General features: G+C 46.3%; 1 protein-coding gene across 1 annotated transcript in view; it reads right to left on the reverse strand.

The window, feature by feature from the left end:
* Window positions 1-5,529: 5,529 nt before the first annotated feature.
* The window catches only part of LOC149331105 (ubiquitin thioesterase OTUB1), a 45,711-nt gene continuing 36,090 nt past the window's right edge, over window positions 5,530-15,150 (reverse strand). The window contains exons 7-8 of the mRNA XM_089556329.1: window positions 12,363-12,453; window positions 5,530-7,220 (exon numbers count right to left, since the gene is read on the reverse strand). Coding sequence (XP_089412455.1) covers window positions 7,023-7,220; window positions 12,363-12,453 — 289 coding nt within the window. The 3' untranslated portion in view covers window positions 5,530-7,022. The remainder of the gene's footprint in view (window positions 7,221-12,362; window positions 12,454-15,150) is intronic.

Raw genomic sequence — 15,150 nt, forward strand, 5'->3', positions numbered from 1 at the left:
AAGAAAAAGGTTATTTCAGATGTTATTACCCACACAACAAGAAAAGTTTACCATTAGCAGCGGAAAAATTTGCTCCTTTCACAGTTGAGTAATAAAGCTGCCGGTGTCAAGAGCTACACTCTCCGTCTTATCCTTGTGCCTGACACTTTGTTTTTGTTGTCGTGCCTGTAGCGAAGCTGGGCAGCAGGCTTTGGTGCCTTTCTTTGACTTAAGGTTTTCATAGCGAGAGAATATAGCGCAGAGTAGGACAGGACACAAGAAGACACTAACAACACGAGCGCACAGGTTTTCATCAAGAAAAACAGAAGGCAATTCGCCTTTTGCTTAGCTGTTAGTGTTAATACTTAACTATGTTACCTTGAATGCTTTACATGCAACGCATTTCCACATTTCTCTACATATGCATCAACAGCTGAATACGTGCCAACCATTAAGGATATGTTACACGGGTTGGGGGGTTCTCCTTCGACTGAGCTGTCAGCATAAACTACACGACAGCAAAATGGCTACACGGACTCCTCTGCCTTGATGGGAAACAACATTAATTTTACTTTGTGGAGTTGTTGAACGTTCCAAGAGACGCCATTAAACAAAGCATACATTTCAGCACTTTCTTGTTCATACGCATAATGTACAACCAACATTGGGAAATCAAGAACATGAACCCTGAAAATTCAGAGCTGTAACAGATATATAAATGGCACGTTATGTCCCGCACCTCCAAGCAAGCTCAGAGATGAATTACAATCCATATTTATGCTCAGTTAATTCTGTGTGCAATAAGGCGTCTGTCATTGGCATAGTTGCTGTGTCACTTCCCATTGAGGCCTTTGACGCACATTAGTAGATGTTTTCAACCACACAGTCTTGGTGCATGCTTGCTGAGACATAATTCGTGCAGGCAGAAAGAAAACAGCAGTGCTGAAAATGCGACAGATTTGTCGTGCAGTTGCATTTTGCATTACAGCCGAATCGAAATTCACTTCCTTCAGAGAGTGGTTTAGTATGCCAATTTCTACAGAAATTATGCCGTAAACCGCAGCAAACATACAACAAAAGTAGTTCTGGCAGGAACTTGTACCCACAAAAAAGCAGATTGCGTGACTAGCTAAGGTTATGAAGCACTGGTAAGTACACAGACGAATTTGTAGAGGAAGAACTCAACCTGCCGCCTGTGCTAATTTTACCGCACCGACTAAAATGCGATGTACTTTGCTCGCGGGCAACGGCAGCTCAGCTGCTACCACGCGTCAAGAAACCCGTGCAGCTCCAACGCAGTCCGCATGAAAGCTTTGCAGACTAGAAAAGGTATGAAAGTTCGTAAATTGTGGGGTACATCCCGAAGCGACACAAAGACTGGCCTTCGCCAAAATGTTCCCGATCAGCCCAATATTGAAAATGGATGATCTCTCTGGTGTTTTGTAAGACTGGCATTTGCCAATATGTTCCTGACCAGCCCAGGTGATTGGCCCAATATTGCAAATGGATGGTCTCTCTGGTGCTTTGTAAGACTGGCCTTTGCCAATACATTCGTGAGCCGCACAGGTGATTGGCCCAATATTGCAAATGGATGGTCTCTCTGGTGTTTTGTAAGACTGGCCTTTGCCAAAATATTCCTGACCAGCCCAGGTGATCGGCCCAATATTGCAAATGGATGGTCTCTCTGGTGTTTTGTAAGACTGGCCTTTGCCAAAATGTTCCTTACCAGACCAGGTGATCGGCCCAATATTTCAAATGGATGGGGTGTGGTAATTTGTAAGACTGGCATTTGCCAAAATGTTCCCGACCAGCCAAGGTGATCAGCCCAATATTGCAAATGGATGGTCTATCTGGTGTTTTCTAAAACTAGCCTTTGCCAATACATTCGTGAGCAGCCCAGGTGATCGGCCCAATATTGCAAATGGTTGTCCTTTCTGGTGTTTTGTAAGACTGGCCTTTGCCAATTTGTTCATGAGCAGCACAGGTGATTGGCCCAATATTGCAAATGGTTGTCCTTTCTGGTGTTTTGTGTATGTTCATGAGCAGCACAGGTGATTGGCCGAATATTGCAAACGGATGGCCTCTCTGGTGTTTTGTAAGACTGGCCTTTGCCAAAGTGTTCCCAATCAGCCCAGGTGATCAGCCCAATATTGAAAATGCGTAGTCTATCTGGTGTTTTGTAAGACTGGCCATTGCCAATATGTTCCTGACCAGCCCAGGTAATCGGCTCAATATTGCAAACGGATCGTCTCTCTGGTGTTTTGTAAGACTGGCCTTTGCCAATACGTTCCTGAGCAGCCCAGGTGATCAGCCCAATATTGCAAATGGATGGCCTCTCTGGTGTTTTGTAAGACTGGCCTTTGCCAAAATGTTCCTGACCAGCCCAGGCAATCAGCCCAATATTGCAAATGGATGGTCTCTCCGGTGTTTTGTAAAACTGGCCTTTGCCAAAATGCTCCTGACCAGCCCAATAGTGCAAAAGAATGGTCTCTGGTGTTTTGTAAGACTGGCCTTTGCCATGTTCCTGACCAGCCCAATAGTGCAAATGAAAGATCTGGTGTTTTGCAAGACTGGCCTTTGCCAACATGTTCCTGACTAGCCCAATATTGCAAATGGTCTCTCTGGTGTTTTGTAAGACTGGCCTTTGCCAATGTTGTTAGCTTATTCGGCTAATATAGAATGAAGGAATATTTATATATGTAGATAGAAAGACGGACTTTAAATTACGCTTAAGAATGTACAAGTTTAATATATACACAATGTAGTCAGGCCGGAATGAAACGCGAACACGCATGTCATCCATTTCTGCTTTGCAGCGAGATATTCCTTTACAACCTATTTTCTATTGTGCCTTTCAGTAGGCCCTTTACCCAGACACATGAATCAGGCTAGTTGTACACTTCAGCTAAAAGTAGGCAGGTAAAATATTTTGTTTTCTTGACACGCTCTGCTCGCGTTTCATTCCGGCCTGACTGTACAAAGCCCTACTTATACACCAAGAACATTGTTCCGCTCAACGAACTGCTCGCGCACACGCTCGGACACACACTGACCGCACAAAAACCTGTCTTGCTCGTTTCCCGCTCTTTTTCTGGGCCGCACAAAGGGGGATCTGCTCTGTGTCAAAGTTGACACTCTCACAGTTACAAACACACAAATACGCTCAGAAAACACGTAAACATACAGAGAACAGAAGAATATGTGCGAGAGCCTCTCTTCCAAGAAACGCCGGGGGTGGGAGCGGTCCCGCGTCCGAGCCTTGGCCGCCCCTCCGAAACGGAACACTGCTTCGGGGCACAGCGCGCACCGCCGCAGCTGCCGCCCACAGACTCTCGCACGGGGGGGGGGGGGGGGAAGACATGCACCACGTCGCTCGTAAAAAACGGTCCTCGCAGAAACAAATAGAGAACATGAAAATGGCGCCCGCTAACAATATTGTGACGAAGACGAAGCTGGCAGTGGCGCGGGACGAAGCGCCTGCGCTAGGCCAGCGGCCATTAAATCATCTCATAGCCATGGTTCACGTCTCATTGTTCGGCTGGCCGCCGCGTAACATTTGGTGGCACCCCTCCTGGCACCCTACGGCCCGGATGCTTCGTGGACCGGGACTCATTCTCTCATCGTGGCGGCCAGCACTGCACCATCTTCTACATATTGTTCGATCCTTCACTCAAGACCATCGCCATTTCGCCGTCTGTTCGTCACCGATCGGGACGATCGCTCGGAGGCCCCGGGTAGTGTGACGAAGACGAAGCTGGCAGTGGCGCGGGACGGAGCGCCTGCGCTAGGCCAGCGGCCATTAAATCATCTCATAGCCATGGTTCACCACATCTCATTGTTTGGCTGGCCGCCGCATAACAATATGTTCCTAATAGTGGGCCAATTATCTGTGGTGCTTGCATTGTTTAAGTCCTGCCTGTTGCAATGGGAAGCAGAAATTGCATACATCCCGGCACATGCTTGTCAATACTGTCCCGCCAATTTTGATGGCTCGTCGACATTGAACGTGGCCCAACTTGGCCTCTGTGCGCCATGTCACGTGACCCAAGCAGCACAGATAACCGGCCTAATACTATTGGACATGTTTTTGGTGCAAAAGGAAGCGCAAACCTTACCTTGAATGTTTGCCGCATCACCACCAGTCACTTGTGCAGTGCGGCGAAGCCTGCTATCCGAACGGTGGTGCTCGGGAGTGTTTCATGGCGAACCACATTCTATATACAGGGTGTCCCAGCTAAATGTAACCAAGCTTTTAAAAAAGACGAAGTGCCCTAGCCCCAGTGAGACCAACTGAGGGTTGTTGCCAGTTGCGTGTCCTAGTCTGCAGGATATTTTTATTATGCAAACGTAATTAATTAGCAGGGACTAGTTAGCCAACTTTTTAATTATTGCCTTCAGGATGAAAGTGTCAATGCAGGAGTTATAGATCCCATAGAAAAATAACCGTTTGCCGTATTCGCAACCAAGTACCACTGATACAGCTTCTTTTATTTGCCTTAAAAGAAAGCCCGCAAAATACAAAAAGAACCACGTGATAGGGAAGCAGTTTCAGCGCTCCCAGACGACCGGTCAAGCAACAACATTCGCTTATCTTTGCAACGCTGTCCGAAAGGGGTTCGGCGTTTTGCGATGGTTGCGAGATATACGCCAGCAACTCTCGCATGGGCGCTAGGGCGACCGCTTCTTCAGCGCGTGACGGTGCAAGGTCGGCGGCACCGCCACATGCCGATCACTCGAGGCGAGGTTTCACGTGAAAAAGCACTCCATGAGAGCCGCGCTTCACTTCCTTGAAAAGCAGCGCCCGCTTACTTTCTATGACGCATAAGCAGTTTTCGGAGCATATCTCGCCATCACCTCAAAACGCCGAACCCTGTTCGGGACAGCGTTTCAAACATAAGCGGATGTCGCTGCTTGACCGGTCGTTTGGGAGCGCTGAAACTGCTTCCCTATCACGTGGTTCTTTTTGTATTTCGCCAGCTTTTTTTAAGGCAAATAAAAGAAGCTGTATCAGTGGTACTTGGTTGCAAACACGGCAAACGGTTATTTTTCTATGGGATCTACTAGTACTCCCGCAGTGACACTTTCTTCCTGAAGGCAATAATTAAAAAGTTAGCTAATTAGTCTCTGCTAATTAATTACTTTAGTATAATGAAAAACTACCGCAGACTAGGACACCCGACTGTCAACAACCCTCAGTTGGTCTCATTGCGCTGGAGAACATCTTTTTACAAGCTTGGTTACATTTAGCTGGGACACCCTGTATAAAGTAGAAGTTGCATGAGTCATATTTATGAAGAGTTTGGTAGAGCCGATAGTTAGTAATATCCGTGTTTGTTATAGTAAAGTTTCACTGTTGCAGGGCTTCACAAGATAGTCCTTCAGCTTTTGAAATTTTCAAGGCCAAATTAAAATTTTGAATCCTTGTTTTTTCTGATATTCCACCACACGATTCCAACAATCTCATGACACTTCATGAACAATCTCGCGCTTCTGTCACTGATTCGTCCCTTTGGGCATGCTGCTAGAAAGAATGAACTCACTGCACACGTGTTATCAAGGCTGCCCAACTTTATTTCTCTCGAAACTTAGAAAAACACAAAAGCTGGACTTGCAAGGAGGCAAATTTTGAAAGCTTTGAAACATATCAACCTGAAACAAGTCTCTCTCTGGTAAACTGGGGCTGAACTAGCAAGGCCTCGTTTCTGTCCACAGCACTACAGCGTGGTTTAACTGCAGTGCGACTGCATTGGTACTTGGAGAGTACCATTCAAGCTCCGTATGCAAACTGTACAACCCAAACAACCAAAACTGTATGTTTTTTCTCCAAATGTGCTGCCAATGTGACCACAGCCGTGCTTAACATGGAAGAAATCAATGGCACAAGCCCTGCACAATGTGCCAATGTAAGGATGGCCTTAAAACTATAAATTTCGGATAGCCACTAAGGTCTCTAAATGATAACCATGTTTTCAGAAATTACTCGTACAGTCACTGTTGCTAGCGATGTCCAAACTCCCAAAGAACAAAACTCAAATGCAGTAGTGAATTTTTGCTGCTCGGGGCCTTTTTTCCGTACACTGTGAAACCCGATTCCCTGATGGACATCTCTGAAAAGTTGTTTGGTCACCTTCAACAGTGGCTTCGGTCAACCCAAAACTCCAATTCTGGATTAACAAATCTGGGAAGGCTCTGCTGGGAAGTGGTGGTTGAGCCATCCAACAAAACTTTGGAATCATCCATCTTCATTTTCCCAGAGTGAACAAACTGTGGTTAAGCCATCCTTGCACATGACATCACCTCAGAAGAAATCTCAATCAAGCCCCTCAATGGAAAAAAAAAAGTGGTAAATGGAAAGACAGCAAATGCTTTTGAAAGACCAAATGCACAAACAATGGTGAGATGCAACGAAGGAACCATGCATGGTAGATGATCCGACGTTTCCCCGCTACGTCGGAGGCGTGACTTGCATTGCTTCTTCACGGTCAGCTCCATTTTTCTTTTTCCTTGGGAAATTTGAAAATGCCGCCAAAATGGGCAGTCAATCACACCGACTGCCTCCTCTTCTTAGAGGGCTCCAAGACTGTTGTCATGCGCAAAGGACTGTGAGGCAAGGACAGCGAACTGCGACCCAAAACACTTCCAAACTTTGCAGGAGAGGTTAATGCGACTACAGCGACAAAGTTCCAGACCGCAGCACACTTGATCCATTTTGCAGCAAAGCCCGTCGCCTCTAGCTCCAACGGTCCTTCATGCACAAGTCTATCAGTCAACTTGAAAAAAAAGACAGCCTCGAGATGCTCCTCCAAATGTCCACAAGAACCCACAAAAGATTTGTACACACACAGCAAAAAAAAAAAAAAAAGGATGTTTACACCTGAAATTCACGATGTGCTCGTAGCCAACCAACTTGCATTGCAGGTGGTGACACTGTGGAGCATGCTTTCAGTCTGAATTTTTTTCTCCCACCATCCCACATAAAAAAAAAAAAAATCAGGTTACTGGGGTGGGGGCGGTCGTTCCCCCCTTCCCTGTTCACACCGCATTCACTGGTAGAGGATGTCGTAGTGACCTGGCCTGTACAGAAGGTGGATGCGGGGCTCTCGGTCTTCGGGGAAGTCGTGGGCGTTGACCTTGCCACCCACACCACGGTCCATGTACTGGATGCGCACACCAACGCCCACGTGACGGGTCAGCGAGATCACGTGGATGTGGTCGCTCTCCTTGTACATGGGTTCCACCTCCTGCAGTCGGACATTTTTTTTTTTTTTTAGAAATGAGCGACACCAACAGCAACGTCGCCGAAGCCACAAACCCAGGAGAGGCCTTAAACGCTGTCGCCGTAAAAGTTGGTGACTGCGACATTGTAACTAGCGTGGAAAGCACAAGGACAGCGACAAAAGGAACCGACGGGACAGCACGCTAGTTCCACTTTCTAGCCACACGAGAGTGCTGAGGCGGCTTCATAGGCAGGGTGACAGGGACATATTTGAAGCATTTTGCATTGATAAGGCAGGGGACAAGTGCGTGAGCACACCCTCAGTAGCCCTCACGAAAAAAGAGATAATCTATCTGTCAAAAAGCTTGCCCGTCAATTTGGTTTAAATGTTTACTCTTTGTTACGACAACCTGCTTCGTGATAAAGAGAAGGGGGCGGGGGTACAGTCTCCTGAGCATGCGCCGAATACAAGTGTAAAAATCTGTTATGTGTGCATTAAAACGTCAGTTGAAGTTTCACACCAACTAGCCCAACTGTCTTCTATGATCGTAAAAGTTGGCAGCCAACAGCACAAAGACTAAAGCATAACTGCAGTGAAAATTCTGGGGTGGTAACAGCCGATCTTTTGAAGTATTTAAGGGGGGGACACTGGTCTTTGAGACCAAAAAATGACCAAAAAAATCTGTTTACAAAAAGTGACATTCGTGGAATCTCCAGCTATTATTTTCCAACTGTACCAGTTTTTTTCCTTCAAGAAATCAACATTTTGACCACAACATTAAATTCAGGTCAACGTGTAGGCTGAATTTATGCAGGAGCAGACAATTTAATGGCATGAAAATTTCGGACATCTGGCTGTCTTTGTATGTCGATATCTCAACATCAATATCTCGGTATCTCAACAGAGACGTCATCATTTGCTAAGGGAAGATGAAGGCACAGTGTGTGCAATAATCGGAGCAGATTTCTTCAATCACACTTCAAAAATTTATAATTTCACGTTTATTGATGCATTACATTCACACCTTGAGCATTGATATTTCAAGTGCTGTAAAATTACTAATGAGGGTAAAATGGAAAAATGGTTTCGATTATTGCCCTCTTTACTCACCATACTATATAGCCATGGATTAAAATGATTTTTTATACAGCAGTTTTCCTTGCACCGAGGTGCTAATGAATGACTAATTAAAATTAATTATCCTGGGAACTGACCAATTTATGAGAAAGGCAGTTCCATTGTTGAAATCAGCATAAAAAACTGAGCAAGGCGGTACAGTTTCATTAGGCCAGGTCTAAGACAGTGTACCCCCTTGAGGTGCATAAAAAAAAAGTTGTGGTTGTCCTTTCTTGCCGAAAATTGTGCAAAGACGACAAGCAACCAGCTTTGGCGTTTACCAACCCTGGGGCCAGTTTTAAGAGAATTAGCTCTTATTCATCACATTTCTTGGTTTCTTGGGGTCTGCTGCCACCTCCCATCGGTGTGAAATTAAGATGGCGACCCCCACAGTAAATCAATACAGCAACCCAATTGATGACTGATTGGTGACGTCATTAGTATATCGAATTGGTAATTGATGACATCACTGATTCTGTGACGTCATAATTAACTGGTCACAAGACTATGTTTAATCGCTTTTAACTCAGTAATTAATGAGGCATCATAAAACGAATTAGATATTCGAATCCTCTTTATGAGTAGAACAGGTTACACACCAAAATTAACTAACGAAGTTAATATTTAGTTGTGGTCATGCTTATATCTAAGTGCTTATAATTAACTAACCGATACCGTCATGATCTAACTAATGGATATTCGTAACGGGCTCGGTGAGGAGGACATGTTAAACACCAATATTGTCTAATCACGTTAATATCTGCTTATGGTTAGGCTTAACATGGCGGCCATGTCGTCAGCACTCGGCAGCTCACATCATACCTCATGGCAGCTGGGCACCTACCGCCTTGAGTTAAGGAAAAATAGCCCTCCAAAGAATCTGAAAAACTTTTTCGGCCCAAACTGGTAAAAAATATCCGACCTCAAGGCGGTAAGACGCCCGCTTGCCGTAAGGTATGGAAAAGTAGCCTTCTCACGTGGCAATACAACACATGGACGATAGAGCGCACAACCGAACAGCTAACGCTCGTTACTTTGTCTTCCAGACGGTGGCGGCATTTTTTTAAACGTCATTACACAAGACTTCAAAGCAAAAGAATTAAGAGGACAAGAACTAACTGTACACTCCAGCGTTGCCTTAATGATGCGACAGTTTCTCGGCCTTTTAATCTGGTAGCTTAAAAGCACCGCAGGCAGAAGAAAAACATGGTGTTTGTCTCATGCATCGGACCACATCGTTTACACACATCAACAGCCTAATTCCAATGCAGAAAAACTTGGGATAATGCAATGCTTACCTACAAGGCACACCAGCCAGTTAATTTTGCAAATTTCCTGCTTGTTATTGCATGAGACAAGGTTAGAACCGTTTTAGAAGCACATTATGCTCAACTAACATGAAAATTTAGGAAATTTGTGCACAAGTTTACAAACCCCCACTTTATAAAACCACCATAAATGGCTCAAACTAATTAGTCATGCACGGCACGCTCCTTCATGAATAATGCTTGCGGTATTGGAGCCCTATTGTGTCAAACCAATTTATGCTGAATTCATCATTATCATCAGCCTGACTACGCCCACTGCTGGGCAAAGGTCTCTCCTATACCTCTCCAATTAACCGTCATTTGCCAGTTGCAGCCATTGTATACCCGCAAACTTCTTAATCTCATCCGCCTTTCTCTTAGAATCCGCTTCGTTACCGTTAAGGGCCAGCGGTTATCTTGCCTTCCCATTACATGCCCTGCCCAAGCCCACTTCTTCCTCTTGATTTAGACTAGGATGTCATTACCCCGCGTTTGTTCCCTCAACCACTCTGCCCTCTTTTAATCTATCAACGTTACACCTATCGTTTTTTCCATAGCTCGCAGCATTGTCTTCAACTTACGCTGAACCCTCTTCGTTAGCCTCCATGTTTCTGCCCCATAGGTGCGTACCGGTAAGATACAGCTGTTGTATACTTTTCTCTCGAGGGATATTGGCAAACTGCCATTCATGATCTGAGAGAACCTGCCACGTGTGCTCCACCCCATTCATATTCTTCTAGTTATTTCCCTCTCATGATCCAGATCAGCTGTCACTACCAGCCCTAAATAGACATATTCCCTAACAATGTCCAGTACCGCGCCATCGATAGTGAACTGTTCTCTTGCTAGACTGTAGAATATTACTTAAATCTCGTTATAACGAAGTCGAAAGGGCGCCGAAATTCTTTCGTTATAATCATTAGTTCGTTATAGTCACTGATTCATAATTACGCGGTTAATTATTGCATACGAGGTTGCACTTACTACAAGTAAGCCATAGCCGAGGTACGAGTTCCCGTCGCGGCCGAGTGGCTGCATCCGCGGCAAGTGCTATTGCTTGCCGATATCGCATACAGTGATAAAGGCATTTAGAAGTGACTTTATTGCCGCTATTCATGTCGAACCTTTCACGTCGATGGTGCAAAAAAATCGGTGATGCTTCGCTGCTGCGTCTTTCTCAACCGAAGCACGGCCTTCTCGGCAGCAGCAGCTATGTCGAGACCATCTTCGTGGCCGCCGAAGAAGCGGCGCAGCCAGCCATCGCTTGCAACGAAACTGTCGCAGCCCGTGATGCAGGCAAAGCCTCTCACTTTTCTCTGGAGTAATGCCCCACTGACGGGCAAATTAGTAGCCCTTGCGTCCAAAAAACAATTTGAACAGCACCTCTTCCACGGCCTCAAAGGCAGGAGGACGCAGTTTCTTGCGGCTGCCTTTCGCACCACGTGCGACAGCGTCTTTGTTGCCGATGATCGTAGAAAGCGTGCTCAGCGCGATGCCGAACTCCTTGGCCACTTGTGTTTTCTTCGTGCCCGTCGCAACAGCCCTAATTATAGCTGCCTTCTGCTCCAGGTCGATAACCTTTCGTTTTCGCTTCAAGCTGCTACTGCCGCTACTCATTTTTGTGTCGTGAAACTGGCGACATGTCGAAAATAAGCACACTGACGGACTGACCACGCCCGTAAAGCTAGGCCTACAACCCCTACACGCACAGCGCTGGTACGGAACGAAGCTTGCGATGGCGCGCGGCACAGAACACAATGGACTGCGAGGCTTGGCTTCGCTAAACTTGACTTGGGACAATCCCAGATGGTAAGGGTGAAACCGACCGCTTGTGGCTGCTTGGCCAGCCTGGCTTGGCTTGGAGCATTGCTGGATGGTGAGGGGCCGGCGCGGGAGATTCGAACTGCCGCATCGGAGGTCCGTAACGCGTCGTGCAATTTCCCAAATCTGTATGTTGTGTGCAAACTGGCCGGTTAGTTGGCATTTTGGAATAACAACTGCTCGTTATATTCGTTGATCGGTGAAATTTTTTTTCGTTAAAACGAAATTTTAAACACATGGGTTTCTATGGGGACTTTCAAGGGGAATTGCGATTCTTTCGTTATATCCATTATTTCGTTATAAACCGTTTCGCTATAACGAGATTTGAGTGTACTTTGATTTTCTGCATGTTAACCTTTAGCCCCACCGTTCTGCTCTACCTGTCTAATCCATGCTCAATTACTCCACTCATCATCCAAAGCTGTGTCCGCAACGAAAACTTAGCTACAGTATTCCACTGTGTGAGAGAAGAAAGAAGCGACAGCACATCCTAGATACGCCAAGAACTCCGCAACATCCATCTCATTCCTTTATCTAGACAAGAAACGGCACTGCTATTCTGTCCAGCGGGGATTCCAAATGCAGCCGGCATCCCTGACATCGTGAAAGCAGCACTAGACAACGCCCTGTAAAAAAATTTTGAACTCAGTCGCGTGCATAGTCGTAGACGCCAAGCTTCAAAGGATTAACGATGCACCGCCCAACACTGACTTTCGGTGCACTACCTCTCTATGAATGATTTGCCGGGCCTGTTACGCAACTACAAGCTAAATTCAAACCGGCACGAATGGGGAAGTACATTTCGGGGTCTGCAGTGCACCCGACGTTCCCAAATGCTGTGTCTCACACGCCAAGGCTCGTCAGCTGAAAGACCATTAAATAACAGCCTAGCGTTTCCCAGGCGGGGGAGAGGGACACTCGCCTGCTTGCAGAACTCCTGGACTGTCCGCTGCCCATCAATGAAGCTCGAAAAGAACTCCTCCTCTTTCTGCAGCTGGCCCGATGTCAGTAACCTGCGGGCACAATTGGCACAACACAGGTTCGTACGGGTGCGAGGACAAGAGTGCCTGGTGCCCCGTTATCGAGGCACATTCAACAACACCTCGTCAGCTGAACGGCCCAGCGGGTGTCACAGGGCAGCACAAACTGCCACTGCATCTTGAACATCAATTCGGCACAACTGAGGACCAGGGGGTCTCAGTTGAACAGGACAAGAAAATATGGCCAATGATGGACATGCAGTTTCAACGAAGTCACACTGCTGCATGACCTCAGACTGCATTAAAGATCGCTCTTTCGGTTAACCCTTCCACGCACTTTGTACACAATTGTTGGTTTGTGGTGGTTCAACGTCCCAAAGCGACTAAGGCTATGAGGGACGCCGTAGTGAAGTGCTCCGGAAATTTCGACCACCTGGGGATCTTTAACGTGCACTGACATCGCACAGCACACGGGCCTCTAGCATTTCGCCGCCATCAAAAATCGACTGCCGCGGCTGGGATCGAACCCGCGTCTTTCGGGTCAGCAGCCGAGCATGATAACCACTGAGCCATCGCAGTGGCGTTGTACACAAGTGTGTAAGCAGCAAACTTACAGCTTTTTCTGAGAAACTGTAGCACTTAACAGTGATTTCATTGTTTCAGTCAAATTGAGCACCCTTCTTATTGCAAATAAGTTGCTTTTTTGAACCACGTAGCGAATGCAGTAAATAATATTTCACATAAGAGTGCGCTAGGTAGCACTTTGTCCGCTAATCCCTAGGGTGTTTACCTGACACATGAGAACATTTCGATGTTACTATTTCTAACAAATCTGACACTTTGTACGGAATTCTCCACATCATTGTCAAAACTTACCTGCTGGTCTTTCACACATGAAAACTAAGAAATTCCCTTTCTTGAGGCCTCAGTATACGACTTAGGTGAACTAATAATTGATTTCAGTCAAAACAAAAAATGGTGCCTGAAAGGGTTAATGTTTACCCTAACCTACAATTTGCACCAACCAAATATCCCATAAGGTGCAAGCACACAAAGCAGCATCAGAAACAGTGCAGCCAAAGTGGCAAAGCCAAACATGCCTCTAATAGGTTGCCTCGGCTCCCGAGCAATATTCCGGTGCAGCGTGAGCAAAAGTGCTAAACTTGCGCAGAAATTGCATCTGAATGAACTAAAGCATGGAATGAATGCTTAGCATGAGGAATACCAATCTACAAGCACATGTTCATTTACAAATTGCATGAATGCCACATGATCCAGAGATCCCGGGCATGACAGTATAGCCTGCAAAGCATCCTCGCCATCCTGCGGTTGGGGGGTCCTGCTAAGCCACTGCAGCAACTGTCATTCAAAGAGCAGTTGACTGCCTCCGTAATGATGGTATTAATCATTCAAATGCCACGCATCAAGACCTGTTGCCAGGAAAGGCGCCGCTCGACTTCACCAAGCCTAAACGGAGCAGCAATGCAGCTACACAGTGCAGCCCCAGCGCGGAAGAGCCAACCTATCAGTGACAGATGCTAAAGTAAACGAGACAATTTGAATCACACCCGTGTCGTTGCTACTATATCTTTACTCCTGATTTCAATATTGCAGCATCAAACACAATCACGCATCAAAAAACTAAGACAGGTGAGGACTGCACCCAGCTGCAGTGTGGAAGAATGCTCGCCTCAGCCCATCGGTCGCCCACATCGCCACCGCTCACAGCTCTCTGTGTGTGTGGGGTGGTGGGGGGTGCTGGGCACAGATCATCCATAAAGCCCCTCGAACTTCCTAAAGTAGAGACATCTCCAACGCATCTCCCCCGTGACATCCATTCGTGCACCAAAAAATGGCGTCCCACGCAATCCTGGAGAGGTGCACAACGGCGTGGGGGAGAATTAAAAGACAGAAGGGTGACTGCGGGGCGGCATTCTTTGAAGGCTGGCATAAGGGGGGAGCTTGGTCTTGAAAAAAACTAAGAAATCTCTAGGGAACATGTATTTCATTAAAAGAGTAGAAAACTGAGCTAGTTGGTTCATACTTCTTGGTGGGAACAGCCGAAATAACAAAACGCAGACACAGAAAGGAACACATAGAACGTAGACGAAGCTGACTGTCAACTAAATTTTATTGGAAAACCCGCGCTTTTTGTTTCCTTGTCAAAAAGATCTTGCTTTTATCTCCCGTGGGGTTCGTTCAAGAAGGAAATTTCTTGATAGAGAGATTGATGGTGTACTAACGCACCGCTGTCCTGTTTCCCGTATCGCCAATGCCTCAAGGATCTCACGTGTCACTTGGTCTGCATACCTTTTCATGACTTGAACTTCATGCAACTTGGGCTCACACTTGCGCACTTTTTTTCCTTTTTTGTTTTCTTTACAATCTCTGCAATGCAAGGCTAGATTGCTGCTTGGGGCACCTGATAGCGATGATGCATGTTCCCTTATCCTATCATTAAGGCACCTTCCCGTCTGCCCTATATATTGTTTGCCACAAGCCAGAAGGATATTATAAACCACACCTTTAACACACTCGCTGAATCTTGTTCGGTGTGCGACCTGGCATTGCTGCTTCTTTTGCCTGTTGACTCGAGCACACATGCTCATTGCCTTGTTCGGTGCAGAGCAAACAACCCGGACCCCGTGCCTCTTGCCAATCTTCATGAGGTTGTGGGTCAATCCATGAACATAAGGAACCACTGCTAATTTCTCCCTCTCATTGCCTTCT

This window comes from Amblyomma mixtum, chromosome 8 (assembly GCF_055824585.1).
Source record: "Amblyomma mixtum isolate Tamu chromosome 8, ASM5582458v1, whole genome shotgun sequence".
NCBI classification, from domain to species: Eukaryota; Metazoa; Arthropoda; class Arachnida; order Ixodida; family Ixodidae; genus Amblyomma; species Amblyomma mixtum.